Genomic DNA, 15,338 nt, shown 5'->3' with positions numbered 1-15,338 from the left:
ATAATTACCCCTTATTGGGGGCAAAACAGCCCTATTGGGTTTATTTAATGGTTAAATGATTCCCTTTTCTCTGTAATAATAAAACAGTACCTGTACTTGATCCCAACTAAGATATAATTACCCCTTATTGGGGGCAGAACAGCCCTATTGGGTTTATTTAATGGTTAAATGATTCCCTTTTCTCTGTAATAATAAAATAGTACCTGTACTTGATCCCAACTAAGATACAATTACCCCTTATTGGGGGCAGAACAGCCCTATTGGGTTTATTTAATGGTTAAATGATTCCCTTTTCTCTGTAATAATAAAACAGTACCTGTATTTGATCCCAACTAAGATATAATTACCCCTTATTGGGGGCAGAACAGCCCTATTGGGTTTATTTCATGGTTAAATGATTCCCTTTTCTCTGTAATAATAAAACAGTACCTGTACTTGATCCCAACTAAGATATAATTACCCCTTATTGGGGGAAGAACAGCCCTATTGGGTTTATTTAATGGTTAAATGATTCCCTTTTCTCTGTAATAATAAAACAGTACCTGTACTTGATCCCAACTAAGATATAATTACCCCTTATTGGGGCAGAACAGCCCTATTGGGTTTATTTAATGGTTAAATGATTCCCTTTTCTCTATAATAATAAAACAGTACCTGTACTTGATCCCAACTAAGATATAATTACCCCTTATTGGGGCAGAACAGCCCTATTGGGTTTATTTAATGGTTAAATGATTCCCTTTTCTCTGTAATAATAAAACAGTACCTGTACTTGATCCCAACTAAGATATAATTACCCCTTATTGGGGGCAGAACAGCCCTATTGGGTTTATTTAATGGTTAAATGATTCCCTTTTCTCTGTAATAATAAAACAGTACCTGTACTTGATCCCAACTAAGATATAATTACCCCTTATTGGGGCAGAACAGCCCTATTGGGTTTATTTAATGGTTAAATGATTCCCTTTTCTCTATAGTAATAAAACAGTACCTGTACTTGATCCCAACTAAGATATAATTACCCCTTATTGGGGCAGAACAGCCCTATTGGGTTTATTTAATGGTTAAATGATTCCCTTTTCTCTGTAATAATAAAACAGTACCTGTACTTGATCCCAACTAAGATATAATTACCCCTTATTGGGGGCAGAACAGCCCTATTGGGTTTATTTAATGGTTAAATGATTCCCTTTTCTCTGTAATAATAAAACAGTACCTGTACTTGATCCCAACTAAGATATAATTACCCCTTATTGGGGCAGAACAGCCCTATTGGGTTTATTTAATGGTTAAATGATTCCCTTTTCTCTATAATAATAAAACAGTACCTGTACTTGATCCCAACTAAGATATAATTACCCCTTATTGGGGCAGAACAGCCCTATTGGGTTTATTTAATAGTTAAATGATTCCCTTTTCTCTGTAATAATAAAACAGTACCTGTACTTGATCCCAACTAAGATATAATTACCCCTTATTGGGGGCAGAACAGCCCTATTGGGTTTATTTCATGGTTAAATGATTCCCTTTTCTCTGTAATAATAAAACAGTACCTGTACTTGATCCCAACTAAGATATAGTTACCCCTTATTGGGGCAGAACAGCCCTATTGGGTTTATTTCATGGTTAAATGATTCCCTTTTCTCTATAATAATAAAACAGTACCTGTACTTGATCCCAACTAAGATATAATTACCCCTTATTGGGGGCAGAACAGCCCTATTGGGTTTTTTCAATATTTGAATGATTTTTTGCAGACTTAAGTTATGGAGATCCAAATTACGGCAAGATCCCTTATCCGGAAAACCCCAGCATTCTGGATAACAGGTCCCATACCTGTATTCTCCCTCTGGGCCTTGTGTTTAGCCCAAGAGCATTTACTGACCATACATTTCACCAAAACAGCTAAGTCACACATAAAACCTTTCACTGATTGGGCCCCCCGCCTGCCCCTGGAATATTGTGCACTTATAACCCACCCCCCTTTGTTTCAGTTTGTTCCTGATAGATTGTCAGTTCCTTGGGGCAGGGACCTCATCCAAACTGTGTACTGAAAGCTCTTAAGCCCTGATTTATCTGTTATTACTGTGTAACTTTATATAACTAAACTGTTATTTGTGTGTTATTTGAGCTTACATATTTTGGCCAAAGTGTGGTACTAACACCTCATTTTTTGTAAAAATTATTTTTAAAGGCAAACTAAGCGCTGGCAAACTTTCTTTCTCTTTGTTATTTGTGTTCACACCTTTTAAAGCACTTTTTACTATTGCGGTGCTATATAAATAAATACATAATACTTACATTTACTGGCGCTCCCACATTCCTGGCAGGCAGTTAGGTTTATTCTAAAGATTAACCCTAGCAGTACCACTGGGCACATCCCTGGGTACACAGTATAATCACAGATATATAACCATATACCATAAACATGATGATAGTTCTAATAACTAAAATCTCTTTAATCCCGGCTCGTTCTCTCTGCTCAGCTCACAGGCCTAAAGCAGCAATGGATTTAATATACATGGGGGGCTGTCATGTCACCCCAAGGCCCCTATTGTCCCAGCACCCACCCTAAATAGCAGAAACGTGACAACCCAGTGCCTGCTCTTTGGGGATTCCCTCCAACATGTGGTTAAGTATTTTTATTTTATTCACGTTGTTTATGCTTTTTTGTGATTTTATTGTTGAAATTTCTTCAAAAATGTTGGCTTTAGCAAGACTTTGCCGTTTGGAGTAGAAATATATTTTGACCCATTCTGGATTCATTTGAATGTGGGTTTTCTGGGATCAATGTGCTTTTTGGGGATGGTGAAGGTTTTGGCAGATTTTTAGAAATTTCTGCAGTTTTAGAGTGTTAGTAGTTTGGAGCAGAAATACATATTTTTTTATACAGGTATAGCACTCATTATGCAGAATGCTCGGGACCAAGGGTATTCCGGATAAGGGGTGTTTCCATAATTTGGATCTCCATACCTTAAGTCTGCTAAAAAATTAATAAAACATGAATTGAACTCAATAGGATTGTCTTGCATCCAATAAGGGGTAATTATATCTTAGTTGGGATCAAGTACAGGTACTGTTTTATTATTACAGAGAAAAGGGAATCATTTAACCATTAAATAAACCCAATAGGGCTGTTCTGCCCCCAATAAGGGGTAATTATATCTTAGTTGGGATCAAGTACAGGTACTGTTTTATTATTACAGAGAAAAGGGAATCATTTAACCATTAAATAAACCCAATAGGGCTGTTCTGCCCCAATAAGGGGTAATTATATCTTAGTTGGGATCAAGTACAGGTACTGTTTTATTATTACAGAGAAAAGGGAATCATTTAACCATGAAATAAACCCAATAGGGCTGTTCTGCCCCAATAAGGGGTAATTATATCTTAGTTGGGATCAAGTACAGGTACTGTTTTATTATTACAGAGAAAAGGGAATCATTTAACCATTAAATAAACCCAATAGGGCTGTTCTGCCCCAATAAGGGGTAATTATATCTTAGTTGGGATCAAGTACAGGTACTGTTTTATTATTACAGAGAAAAGGGAATCATTTAACCATGAAATAAACCCAATAGGGCTGTTCTGCCCCCAATAAGGGGTAATTATATCTTAATTGGGATCAAGTACAGGTACTGTTTTATTATTACAGAGAAAAGGGAATCATTTAACCATTAAATAAACCCAATAGGGCTGTTCTGCCCCAATAAGGGGTAATTATATCTTAGTTGGGATCAAGTACAGGTACTGTTTTATTATTACAGAGAAAAAGGAAATCAGTTTTAAAATTCTGAATTATTTGATTAAAATGGAGTCTATGGGAGATGGGCTTTCCGTAATTCAGAGCTTTCTGGATAACGGGTTTCTGGATAAGTGATCCCAAACCTGTACATAAATACATAAAACGCAAGCTTTTCCATTGTTACTGTTCCAGTGAAACGTATTTGATTTGCCCTTTATTTGCCATTTGCTTTGAGCATTTTCTCCCGAGCAAAAAAATATTTTTGGAGTCAGAGGAATTTACTGGTGTTTCCTGTAGAATCGCATCGTAAAAAAACATTTCATGAATTTTCACCTGGTTTAACTGGATTTGGAGCCGACAAGCGAGTATTTTGGCCACAACAGCAGGATGTTATTCGGCTGCTTAAGGGCAGTGATTGGTTCTTGCCAGGGGTCATGAAAATCACAGTAACTGTGGAGAAAAAAAATGTAGATGATTTAATGACATGTAATAATATATTTTAATGGGAAAACTGCCCCAACTGTTACGTTTCTGTAGTAAGGATTTTGGTGGGGTGGAATTTAACCCTTTCACTGCCAGTAGATTTGGCACTTCTGCTACCTGTACAGACAGACAGCTTGTGGACATTTTGTGCTCTTTCATTTCAATGGCATTTCCTGGGGGGCACTTTTAGGGGCAGATTGATCAAAGTTCGAGTGAAACCCCCTATTATTACAAGTATCTCTGGGGGGGGTCACTTTCCTTCCTTGAGCTTCACTTACAACTCTTCCCATTGGGTTGTGCTGCTGAGGGATAAGGAATATATGTGCATATGTGGGTATGGGCTGGAAATGAGATACCGGGGGTAGAAGGGTAGGGGGGGGCTGGGTGGGAGAACCAATACTCACAGTCACTGCCCCCCATACTCACAGTCACTACCCCCCCATACTCACAGTCACTGCCCCCCATACTCACAGTCACTACCCCCCCATACTCACAGTCACTGCCCCCCATACTCACAGTCACTGCCCCCCATACTCACTGTTACTGCCCCCCATACTCACAGTCACTGCCCCCCATACTCACTGTTACTGTCCCCCATACTCACAGTCACTACCCCCCCATACTCACAGTCACTGCCCCCCATACTCACAGTCACTGCCCCCCATACCCACATTCACTGCCCCCCATACTCACAGTCACTGCCCCCCATACTCACAGTCACTACCCCCCCATACTCACAGTCATTGCCTCCCATACTCACAGTCACTGCCCCCATACTCAGTCACTGCCCCCAATACTCACAGTCACTGCCCCCCATACTCACAGTCACTGCCCCCCATACTCACTGTTACTGCCCCCCATACTCACTGTTACTGCCCCCATACTCACTGTTACTGCCCCCCATACTCCCTGTCACTGCCCCCCATACTCCCTGTCACTGCCCCCCATACTCACTGTTACTGCCCCCCATACTCACAGTCACTGCCCCCCATACTCACAGTCACTGCCCCCCATACTCACAGTCACTGCCCCCCATACTCACAGTCACTGCCCCCCATACTCACAGTCACTGCCCCCCATACTTACAGTCACTGCCCCCCATACTCACAGTCACTGCCCCCCATACCCACAGTCACTGCCCCCCATACTCACAGTCACTGCCCCCCATACTCACAGTCACTACCCCCCCATACTCACAGTCATTGCCTCCCATACTCACAGTCACTGCCCCCATACTCAGTCACTGCCCCCAATACTCACAGTCACTGCCCCCCATACTCACAGTCACTGCCCCCCATACTCACTGTTACTGCCCCCCATACTCACTGTTACTGCCCCCCATACTTACTGTTACTGCCCCCCATACTCCCTGTCACTGCCCCCCATAATCACTGTTACTGCCCCCCATACTCACTGTTACTGCCCCCCATACTCACTGTTACTGCCCCCCATACTCACAGTCACTGCCCCCCATACTTACAGTCACTGCCCCCCATACTCACTGTCACTGCCCCCCCCATACTCACTGTCACTGCCCCCCATACTTACAGTCACTGCCCCCCATACTCACTGTCACTGCCCCCCATGCTTACTGTTACTGCCCCCCCATACTCACTGTCACTGCCCCCCATACTCACTGTCACTGCCCCCCCCATACTCACTGTCACTGCCCCCCATACTTACAGTCACTGCCCCCCATACTCACTGTCACTGCCCCCCATGCTTACTGTTACTGCCCCCCATACTTACTGTTACTGCCCCCCATGCTCACTGTCACTGCCCCCCATGCTTACTGTTACTGCCCCCATGCTCACTGTTACTGCCCCCCCATACTTACTGTTACTGCCCCCCATGCTCACTGTCACTGCCCCCCATGCTTACTGTTACTGCCCCCATGCTCACTGTTACTGCCCCCCATACTCACTGTTACTGCCCCCCATGCTCACTGTTACTGCCCCCCATGCTCACTGTTACTGCCCCCCATACTCACTGTTACTGCCCCCCATACTCACTGTTACTGCCCCCCATACTCACTGTTACTGCCCCCCATACTCACTGTTACTGCCCCCATACTCAAGGTGAGGCCTTACCAGGGACCTATAAAGGGACACAATTATGTTCTCATCCCTTGAGTCAATGCCCTTTTTATACAAGACAGCACTTTATTTGCTTTAGTAGCCACAGAATGACACTGCCTGGCATTAGACAACTTGTTATCAACAAAAACCCCCAGATCCTTCTCCATTAAGGATCCCCCCAAATTGCTCCCATTTATATTATTTCTACCAAAGGGCATAACTTTGCACTTATCAACATTGAACCTCATTTCCCAGTTTGCTGCCCAGTTTCCCAGTCAAATCGCTCTGCAAAGCGGCACATCCTGCATGGAACTTATAGTTTTGCACAATTTTGTGTCATCAGCAAAAATAGAAACAGTACTGTCTATGCCCCCCTCCAGGTCATTAATAAACAAGTTAAAAAGCAAAGGCCCAAGGACTGACCCCTGCGGTACCCACTAACCACACTGGTCCAATTAGAAAATGTTCCAGTTACCCCCACTCTTTGTACTCTATCCTTCAGCCAGTTCTCTATCCAATTACAAATATTATGTTCTAGGCCAATATTCCTCAATTTGATCATTAACCTTCTGTGAGGTACTGTATCAAACGCTTTAGCAAAGTCCAAGTAGATCCCATCCACTGCCATTCCAGCATCAAGGTTCCTACTCACCTCCTCATAAAAGGCGACTAAATTAGTCTGGCAAGATGTATTAGTCTGAACTGCAATGTATTCAAGTACCCTATCCCTTATTACCCCTTCCAGAAGCTTTCCTACTACTGATGTCAGACTAACAGGCCTATAGTTTTCAGGCTGAGAACGGGATCCCTTTTTAAATAACGGCACCACATTAGCAATCCGCCAGTCTCTCGGCACCATGCCAAACCTCAACGAATCCTGAAAAATTAAGTGAGGAGGTTTGGCAATCACAGCGCTCAGCTCATTTAATACCCTGGGATGAATCCCATCCGGCCCTGGACCTTTGTTTCCCTTTACATGTTCAAGTCTCTTTTGAATTCCCCCCCGAGTGACCCACGCGTCAGTAGCTAAATTACTAGCACTGGGCATATTACAAGGGAAGCCTTCATTATCTGGCTCCTCAGATGTATAGACAGATGAAAAATAAGAGTTCAAAATTTCTGCTTTTTCCCCGTTCTCATCAACCAACTTACCCCCCCGTGATAATAAAGTTCCCACCCCTTCTTGCTTCATTTTTTTACTATTCACATAATTAAAAAATAATTTTGGATTCTTTTTACCCCTAGCTGCAATATCCCTTTCCATTTCTATTTTAGCTGCCCGATAGCTTTTTTGCTGCTTTATTTGCCCCCTTGTACCTGATGAAAGCCCCAGCTTCCCCAGCTAATGTAATTGCTTTAAAAGCAGGTTTTTTCTTACCAACCTCAACACTAACACTTTTATTCAATACAGATCAGTCTAATATATTCCCCTGCAGTGTAAATGGCTCCATATGCACACGTGTATTGCCCCCATAAGTAATTCAGCGCACACAGTGATGCACACAGATGTAGCACAACTATATACTTGGGTCTGGGGAGAAATCCTATTACTTTGATTTAAAATGACAATTATGGAATACATTCCTACAGGACAACCTAAGGGCAAAACCAGTATAAATGTCTTATAGGTCTACTTATCCTGCAAAACAGGAATCAGAAATGGCACTTAAATGTAATTATAGGTGTTTGTATGTAAAGGAATAAAGCCTACAGTCCCAGATCAGTGCAGAATGCTGAGCAACAGGTTCCCCCTTTCTTTGGCACCCCAAGCTAGGATGCCCCGGGGGGGCAGTATTACAGTCCTGTTCTGCCTCATGACATTGGGATTCTGATCAGTCAAACAGGTCCGGTCACCTGGTTTGGCCACTTGGCCACTCCCCCCAGGAATGGTACATAAGGAGGAGCCAGGTGGGAGGGGAGGCAGGTACTGCAGGGGGAGAAGAAAGAAGCCGGACATTAACCCGACCCACTGACAGGTAGAGATGATCCTATTCCCCTTACAATTCTGTGCTCATATAGTGTATATAGCTGTTTGTATATAGGTACTGGGGTATTTACTGTAATGTATATACTGACTGATACTGACCTGCCATGCTCTGGGCACCATACAATTATTCACTGAATAACTTGTATCCTCATCCCCCCAGTAAGGGATATTTACGTGGGATTATGGGCGCCGCATGTGAATATTGTCAAAATTATGTTCTCATCCCTTGAGTCAATGCCCTTTTTATACAAGACAGCACTTTATTTGCTTTAGTAGCCACAGAATGACACTGCCTGGAATTAGACAACTTGTTATCAACAAAAACCCCCAGATCCTTCTCCATTAAGGAAACCCACATTCAGTAGATAGTTCGTGTTTATATTATTTCTACCAAAGTGCATAACATTGAATCTTCTTTGTCAGTTTGCTGCTCAGTTCTCCAATTTAGTCAAATTGATTTGCAAAGTGAAAAAGGGAAAATAGGGTTTGAGTAGAGGGAAAAGAATTAGGGAGTAGAAAGACAAATGGAGACACATGAGAAATACTGAAAGGGGGAGAGAGATGAGTATGAGTGGTAGTAAGACAAACAGTTAAAAATAATACAAAAGGGGAGAGGAAAGGGAGGCTGAAAGGGAAATGAGAAGGAGGAGAGATGGGCAGAAAGGTAAGTGGACCCTTTGTATAAGGTGCCCCTTTAGGTCCCACTCATCCCAAAGGCTCACTCACTGAGTAAGAATCATGGAATGATGCACCAACCATTACAGCCTCCATGATCATAAAATGGGAAATCTAGAGCACAATTTCCAAGCCAGTGACTTTTCTCCCATTTACACTATCTGTACATGTGTGTGATACAGGGGGGCACTAACTGTAACCCCCAGTTTCTGTAGCCAGTAAGTAAGGAGGAGGACGGTTGGTGCCCCCAATGTATAGAAAATTAGAACTCAATTCAAAGGCTCATAAACAAGGAATCAAGATGCTGACTCTCTACCTATCATTGTCTCTCTACCTATCATTGTCTCTCTACCTATCAGTGTCTCTCTACCTATCATTGTCTCTCTACAGTGTATCTTCTCTCTTCTCCTTTAGGATGAAGTGCTTTGTGGTCCTGCTGGTTTGCATCTCCATTGGGTGGGTCCATTCCTGCAAATTCAGGCAGGAAGGTAAGAAAATATTCTTGATTTAGTATTAATTTTGAATTTTTACTTACAAAACTCCTTATGGAACTTCTTATACCAAGATATATTCCTACGCCCTAATGTGCGTGTAATAAAATAATCCTGACTCCTCTTATTGACACGAGAATGAAGCAACTGTGGCCCAATGTGCAGGGTTCCCATTATAAATATTTCTAATCCTTAATTAGCTCCACCCCTTACAGCGCTTATGAGGCTGCCATAGCATCAGTAATAATATAACAGCCAGTGACTGTGCGTGCCTGGCATTGTTCTAGAAGGAAACTCACTAATAACATTTTATTTTTTAGAAAGTAATCTAATAAAGGGAGCAACTGCCAAACAAAGCTCCACTTCTAGACCTGATTACTCGGCTGAAAGAGCCTTTGATGGTATCAGTGATTACAACATGATGAGACACCCTTGTGCAGAAACTAGGAGAGAACATTCCCCTTGGTGGCAGTTGGACCTGAAACATAATTACAAGGTTGATTCAGTGGTCATAGTGAGCCGGAGGGACTGCTGCTTTCATACACTGTTGGGAGCTCAGATTCGCATTGGAAATTCCCCAGATAATAACAACCCAGTGTAAGTACCAAACACCTACATTATACAGTATATAGGGATCCTACCCCCCCTTAACTGCCCCTTCCCCAGTGTAACCAATCCCAACTGGGCCAGCCTTTCCCCATAACTGAGCCCATTCCCTTTATCAGCTTAGTCGCTCTTCCCTGTACTTTCTCTATTTCATTACTACCCCCCCTTATATATTTATATATAGTGACCCCCCCCTTAACTGCCCCTTCCCCAGTGTAACCAATCCCAACTGGGCCAGCCTTTCCCCATAACTGAGCCCATTCCCTTTATCAGCTTAGTCGCTCTTCCCTGTACTTTCTCTATTTCATTACTGCCCCCCCCTTATATATTTATATATAGTGACCCCCCCTTAACTGCCCCTTCCCCAGTGTAACCAATCCCAACTGGGCCAGCCTTTCCCCATAACTGAGCCCATTCCCTTTATCAGCTTAGTCGCTCTTCCCTGTACTTTCTCTATTTCATTACTGCCCCCCCTTATATATTTATATATAGTGACCCCCCCTTAACTGCCCCTTCCCCAGTGTAACCAATCCCAACTGGGCCAGCCTTTCCCCATAACTGAGCCCATTCCCTTTATCAGCTTAGTCGCTCTTCCCTGTACTTTCTCTATTTCATTACTGCCCCCCCTTATATATTTATATATAGTGACCCCCCCTTAACTGCCCCCCCCCCCCCAGTGTAACCAATCCCAACTGGGCCAGCCTTTCCCCATAACTGAGCCCATTCCCTTTATCAGCTTAGTCGCTCTTCCCTGTACTTTCTCTATTTCATTACTGCCCCCCCTTATATATTTATATATAGTGACCCCCCCTTAACTGCCCCCCCCCCCCCAGTGTAACCAATCCCAACTGGGCCAGCCTTTCCCCATAACTGAGCCCATTCCCTTTATCAGCTTAGTCGCTCTTCCCTGTACTTTCTCTATTTCATTACTGCCCCCCCTTATATATTTATATATAGTGACCCCCCCTTAACTGCCCCTTCCCCCAGTGTAACCAATCCCAACTGGGCCAGCCTTTCCCCATAACTGAGCCCATTCCCTTTATCAGCTTAGTCGCTCTTCCCTGTACTTTCTCTATTTCATTACTGCCCCCCCCTTATATATTTATATATAGTGACCCCCCCCCTTAACTGCCCCTTCCCCAGTGTAACCAATCCCAACTGGGCCAGCCTTTCCCCATAACTGAGCCCATTCCCTTTATCAGCTTAGTCGCTCTTCCCTGTACTATTGACACTGTTTTGCAGAAAAAATTGCAAATCTTTTTTTTGGCAGATGAACAATTTTTTTTGATGCAGGCGACAATTTTTTGTAGTGGGGTAAATTTTTGTGGACGTTTCGCAAAAAAATCTGCCAGTGGTAAAATGTAGAAAATTTCACCCATCGCTAGTTTTTACCATTTTCTCCACAATATCACAAAATAACCCCATTACTCACCCCCAGGTGCGGCACCATCACCGACGTCTTCAGACCCATCAATCTGTGCTGTAATGGGATGGAGGGTCGCTATGTGAGTGTGGTTATCCCTGGGCGGGTGGAACAGCTCACAATCTGTGAAGTGAAGGTTTATAGTGAAGGTAAGTGCCGCTGGGAGCCCAAGGATATGTTATGGGCATTCGGCCTCAACAAACACTTTTCCTACACTGGGTCACCTAAAGGGGAAATATGACCAAAACAAAAAGTAAATATAATCTTCAACTAATGGAAATACATCATTTCTCCCTAAGCAATGTCTGTACATACAGGCCTTGTGTTTGGCTCATTTTCTTTTTTCAAAGACAGCTCCAACCCATCCTCTAGCCAAAATGAGCTGGAGGGCCCCTGCCTCCCTGGTTCTGATGCCTATAATTCAAATAATAACACAGTAGCCATAATTCCCAAGACAGATCAGTCCTGTATCAACCAATCACTGCATTGGCTCCAGCACCACTGTCCCCTTGTAGAGAAGCCATCTTTTATATTAGCTTCTCCATCTGTGTTGAGAAGAAGCAGAAGGTTCCTACAGATGAAACTCCAATGTTTATAGTAATGTATCCCACTGATCTGCACATCAATAAGGAACTGCTTGTAATGAATAATGACATTTTTTTTACTTGCATTAAACCCCTTACTAATATACTTATATATAAATATATTTATTTCTATCCACACTGTTCGATATTGCGCCATCTCATTTTGTAATCAAATTGCCTTATTTCCTCCACCAAATTCAAGCATTCTGTGTAGGTGGGAGGGTTAACACTCTTCTAAGCTCTAGGGATAAGCGCTTTAGCCGCATTCAATAAATGTAAAGTTAATTTATCCGATACCATAATATTATTCTTATTATAAAAATAAAACAACAAAGATATCGGATCAGTATTAGGAATATTAATCCCTGATATTTTACATATAGTACAGGTATCGGACCCCTTTTCTTTTTCTCTGTAATAATAAAACAGTACCTGTACTTGATCCCAACTAAGATATAATTACCCCTTATTGGGGGCAGAACAGCCCTATTGGGTTTATTTAATGGTTAAATGATTCCCTTTTCTCTGTAATAATAAAACAGTACCTGTACTTGATCCCAACTAAGATATAATTACCCCTTATTGGGGCAGAACAGCCCTATTGGGTTTATTTAATGGTTAAATGATTCCCTTTTCTCTGTAATAATAAAACAGTACCTGTACTTGATCCCAACTAAGATATAATTACCCCTTATTGGGGGCAGAACAGCCCTATTAGGTTTATTTAATGGTTAAATGATTCCCTTTTCTCTGTAATAATAAAACAGTACCTGTACTTGATCCCAACTAAGATATAATTACCCCTTATTGGGGCAGAACAGCCCTATTGGGTTTATTTAATGGTTAAATGATTCCCTTTTCTCTGTAATAATAAAACAGTACCTGTACTTGATCCCAACTAAGATATAATTACCCCTTATTGGGGGCAGAACAGCCCTATTGGATTTATTTAATGGTTAAATGATTCCCTTTTTTCTGTAATAATAAAACCGAACCTTGTAACTGAAAAGGTATGAAAGTCGCTGCTTGTTCTAATTCTACCCGTTGTATTTTTTCCCCCTTCAGGTGCCAATAGAAAGTTATCCCAAGATGAACCAGCACATAATAGAGGTAAGTGTCCGGTAATGCCAGCCCCCCCCCCCCCCTTCAATTTGGGAAGTGTTAGAATATTGTATTTAATTCTTGGCTTTTTATCTTCCCATATAAATTTAGAAAACATTGATTTTATTTGATTAAAAAAAAAATTCGGTATTTTTATAGGTATCATTTGTAAAAAGTAAAGTATCTGAGGCATAATTGTCATTTTTATTGCTTGAATCTTCCCAAACCAAGAAAGACCAATAACATTTTGTTGGCAGTTAATATTGCAAGATCGGGAGAAGCCACACAGAGCTCAACTTATGGCCCCATGTACAACGCTGCCGCCGCTATCGATGGTAATACCAACTCTAATATGATGGCGGGATCATGTTCCCTCACCGGTAATGACAACCCGGCTTGGTGGCAGCTGAACCTGAAGAAGAGGTACAAGGTGGGGAAAGTGGTGATAGTGAACAGAGGGGACTGCTGCAGCGAGCGCCTGTTGGGAGCCGAGGTCCGCGTTGGAGATTCAGCCGATAATAACAACCCAGTGTGAGTCCCATACTCATCCCTCATCTTCCTTCCATTGTTGCCTTTACTTACTCCTTCAGTTTGTGCCCAAGTGAATTCATTGTACAGGAGCCAACTCTGTGCCTGGGGTGTAACTGCACCACAATGATCAGCAATAAAACTCATGTACATCTCCTTAGTACTCAGCTTGGGGGTTAGGCAGCCAACCATTATACAGTAAGGGTTAGAGCCAACCTGACACCCCAACCATTGGCTGGGAAACATGATAATACAAGTATTGGCTGACTTGCCTCACTGTTCTTCCTCCCCAGGTCCAGTTGCCAATTAAACCGTCTGTTATTCTCTTTTCTCTCAGATGCGGCGCCGTAACCGACGACTCCGAAGAAATCACTGTATCCTGTGATGGGAAGGAGGGTCAGTATGTCTCTGTGGTTATTCCCGGGCGGGAAGAATATCTCCAGCTCTGCGAAGTGGAGGTCTATGAGCAAGAATAGAAACCTGTTGTACCAAACCGTGAAAATTCCGACGCATCAGTTGTGGAAGACGTAGGCAGTTTATTCAATTAGAGGCTGAAGAAGACTTTGGCTTTTTAACCTGAATGAATCTGCTGTGAAACAATAAATACAAATGTTGGTTCATATTGTGTGATTTGTGTGATTGTGATACAGACAATTCTAGTTGGTTTATTGTTTTTCAATTGGAGCAGCCTAGGTCAGTAAACACATTTCCAAGTAGGGAGGTTCTGTACTGATCCAGAACTGTGCCTGTCCCTTATGTTCATCCTAATTTCCATATATTTGATACAACTGGCTGGAAAGATTCAGCCAATCAGATCAAGGAAATTTCCTGTACGCAATATAGGTGGAGGTGTCTGTGACCCCCTGCCTATATTACAGTGTAGTAGGGTGGGGTCTAGCCTTGGGCCAATAATAGAGGTACAGTATTTGTTAATGCCAAATTAGATACATGGGTCTTTGCCCAGCAGGGGCAAATTGGGCTACTAATGTAAAGCCAAAGTACAAACCCACCACGGTACAAATTTGGGCTCGTTTTTGGAGCCTTGGCGGGTTTGTAGTTTGGAAACTAGCCAAAGTTTTCCCCCTAGTGTGCCTGTCCCACTGCATGCTGGGTAATGTAGTTTGTAGCTAATAATTAGCCTACAGCTAGGATTAATAGAAAACTACAATACCCAGCATGCAATGGGACAGTATAGACAGAGGCTCCCATTTCTATTCTATTCTGGCTCAACCTGTCTGCCCTACAGTCCGCTCTCTATGGTATGTGATTGTACCATTACTTTCTACTGGGATGTGGGGGGGGCTGCCATTTGTTCCTTTCTGCAGTTGATCTTTAAGGTATAACTCTCACGATCTCTTGGGGCTTCTGGGAGTTGTAGTACAACGCACCCATATGTATATCGTGTCTGGGGTTAATGCAACATTCTGAGTCTATTTCTGTAGTGACTTCCCAGCTGGACTGGGAATTATCAGCCATCCCAGTAACTGGGCACAGAGGGAATTATCAGCCATCCCAGTAACTGGGCACAGAGGGAATTATCAGCCATCCCAGTAACTGGGCACAGAGGGAATTATCAGCCATCCCAGTAACTGGGCACAGAGGGAATTATCAGCCATCCCAGTAACTGGGCACAGAGG

The 15,338-nt window shown here is 42.6% G+C and overlaps 1 protein-coding gene across 1 annotated transcript; it reads left to right on the top strand.

The window, feature by feature from the left end:
• Positions 1 to 8,252: 8,252 nt before the first annotated feature.
• Positions 8,253 to 14,321, top strand: LOC733521 (novel protein similar to X-epilectin). Its single transcript, NM_001044447.1, is given in 7 exon segments — positions 8,253 to 8,282; positions 9,383 to 9,456; positions 9,780 to 10,056; positions 11,504 to 11,637; positions 13,138 to 13,182; positions 13,431 to 13,704; positions 14,039 to 14,321. Coding segments are annotated over 6 exon segments (942 nt in total). The 5' UTR covers positions 8,253 to 8,282; position 9,383; the 3' UTR covers positions 14,178 to 14,321.
• The last annotated feature ends 1,017 nt before the right edge of the window (positions 14,322 to 15,338 follow it).

Source organism: Xenopus tropicalis, chromosome 6 (assembly GCF_000004195.4).
Source record: "Xenopus tropicalis strain Nigerian chromosome 6, UCB_Xtro_10.0, whole genome shotgun sequence".
In the NCBI taxonomy this organism is placed as follows: domain Eukaryota; kingdom Metazoa; phylum Chordata; class Amphibia; order Anura; family Pipidae; genus Xenopus; species Xenopus tropicalis.
Note: the sequence above shows the minus strand (reverse complement) of the source record. Positions and strands in the feature narration are given on the sequence as shown.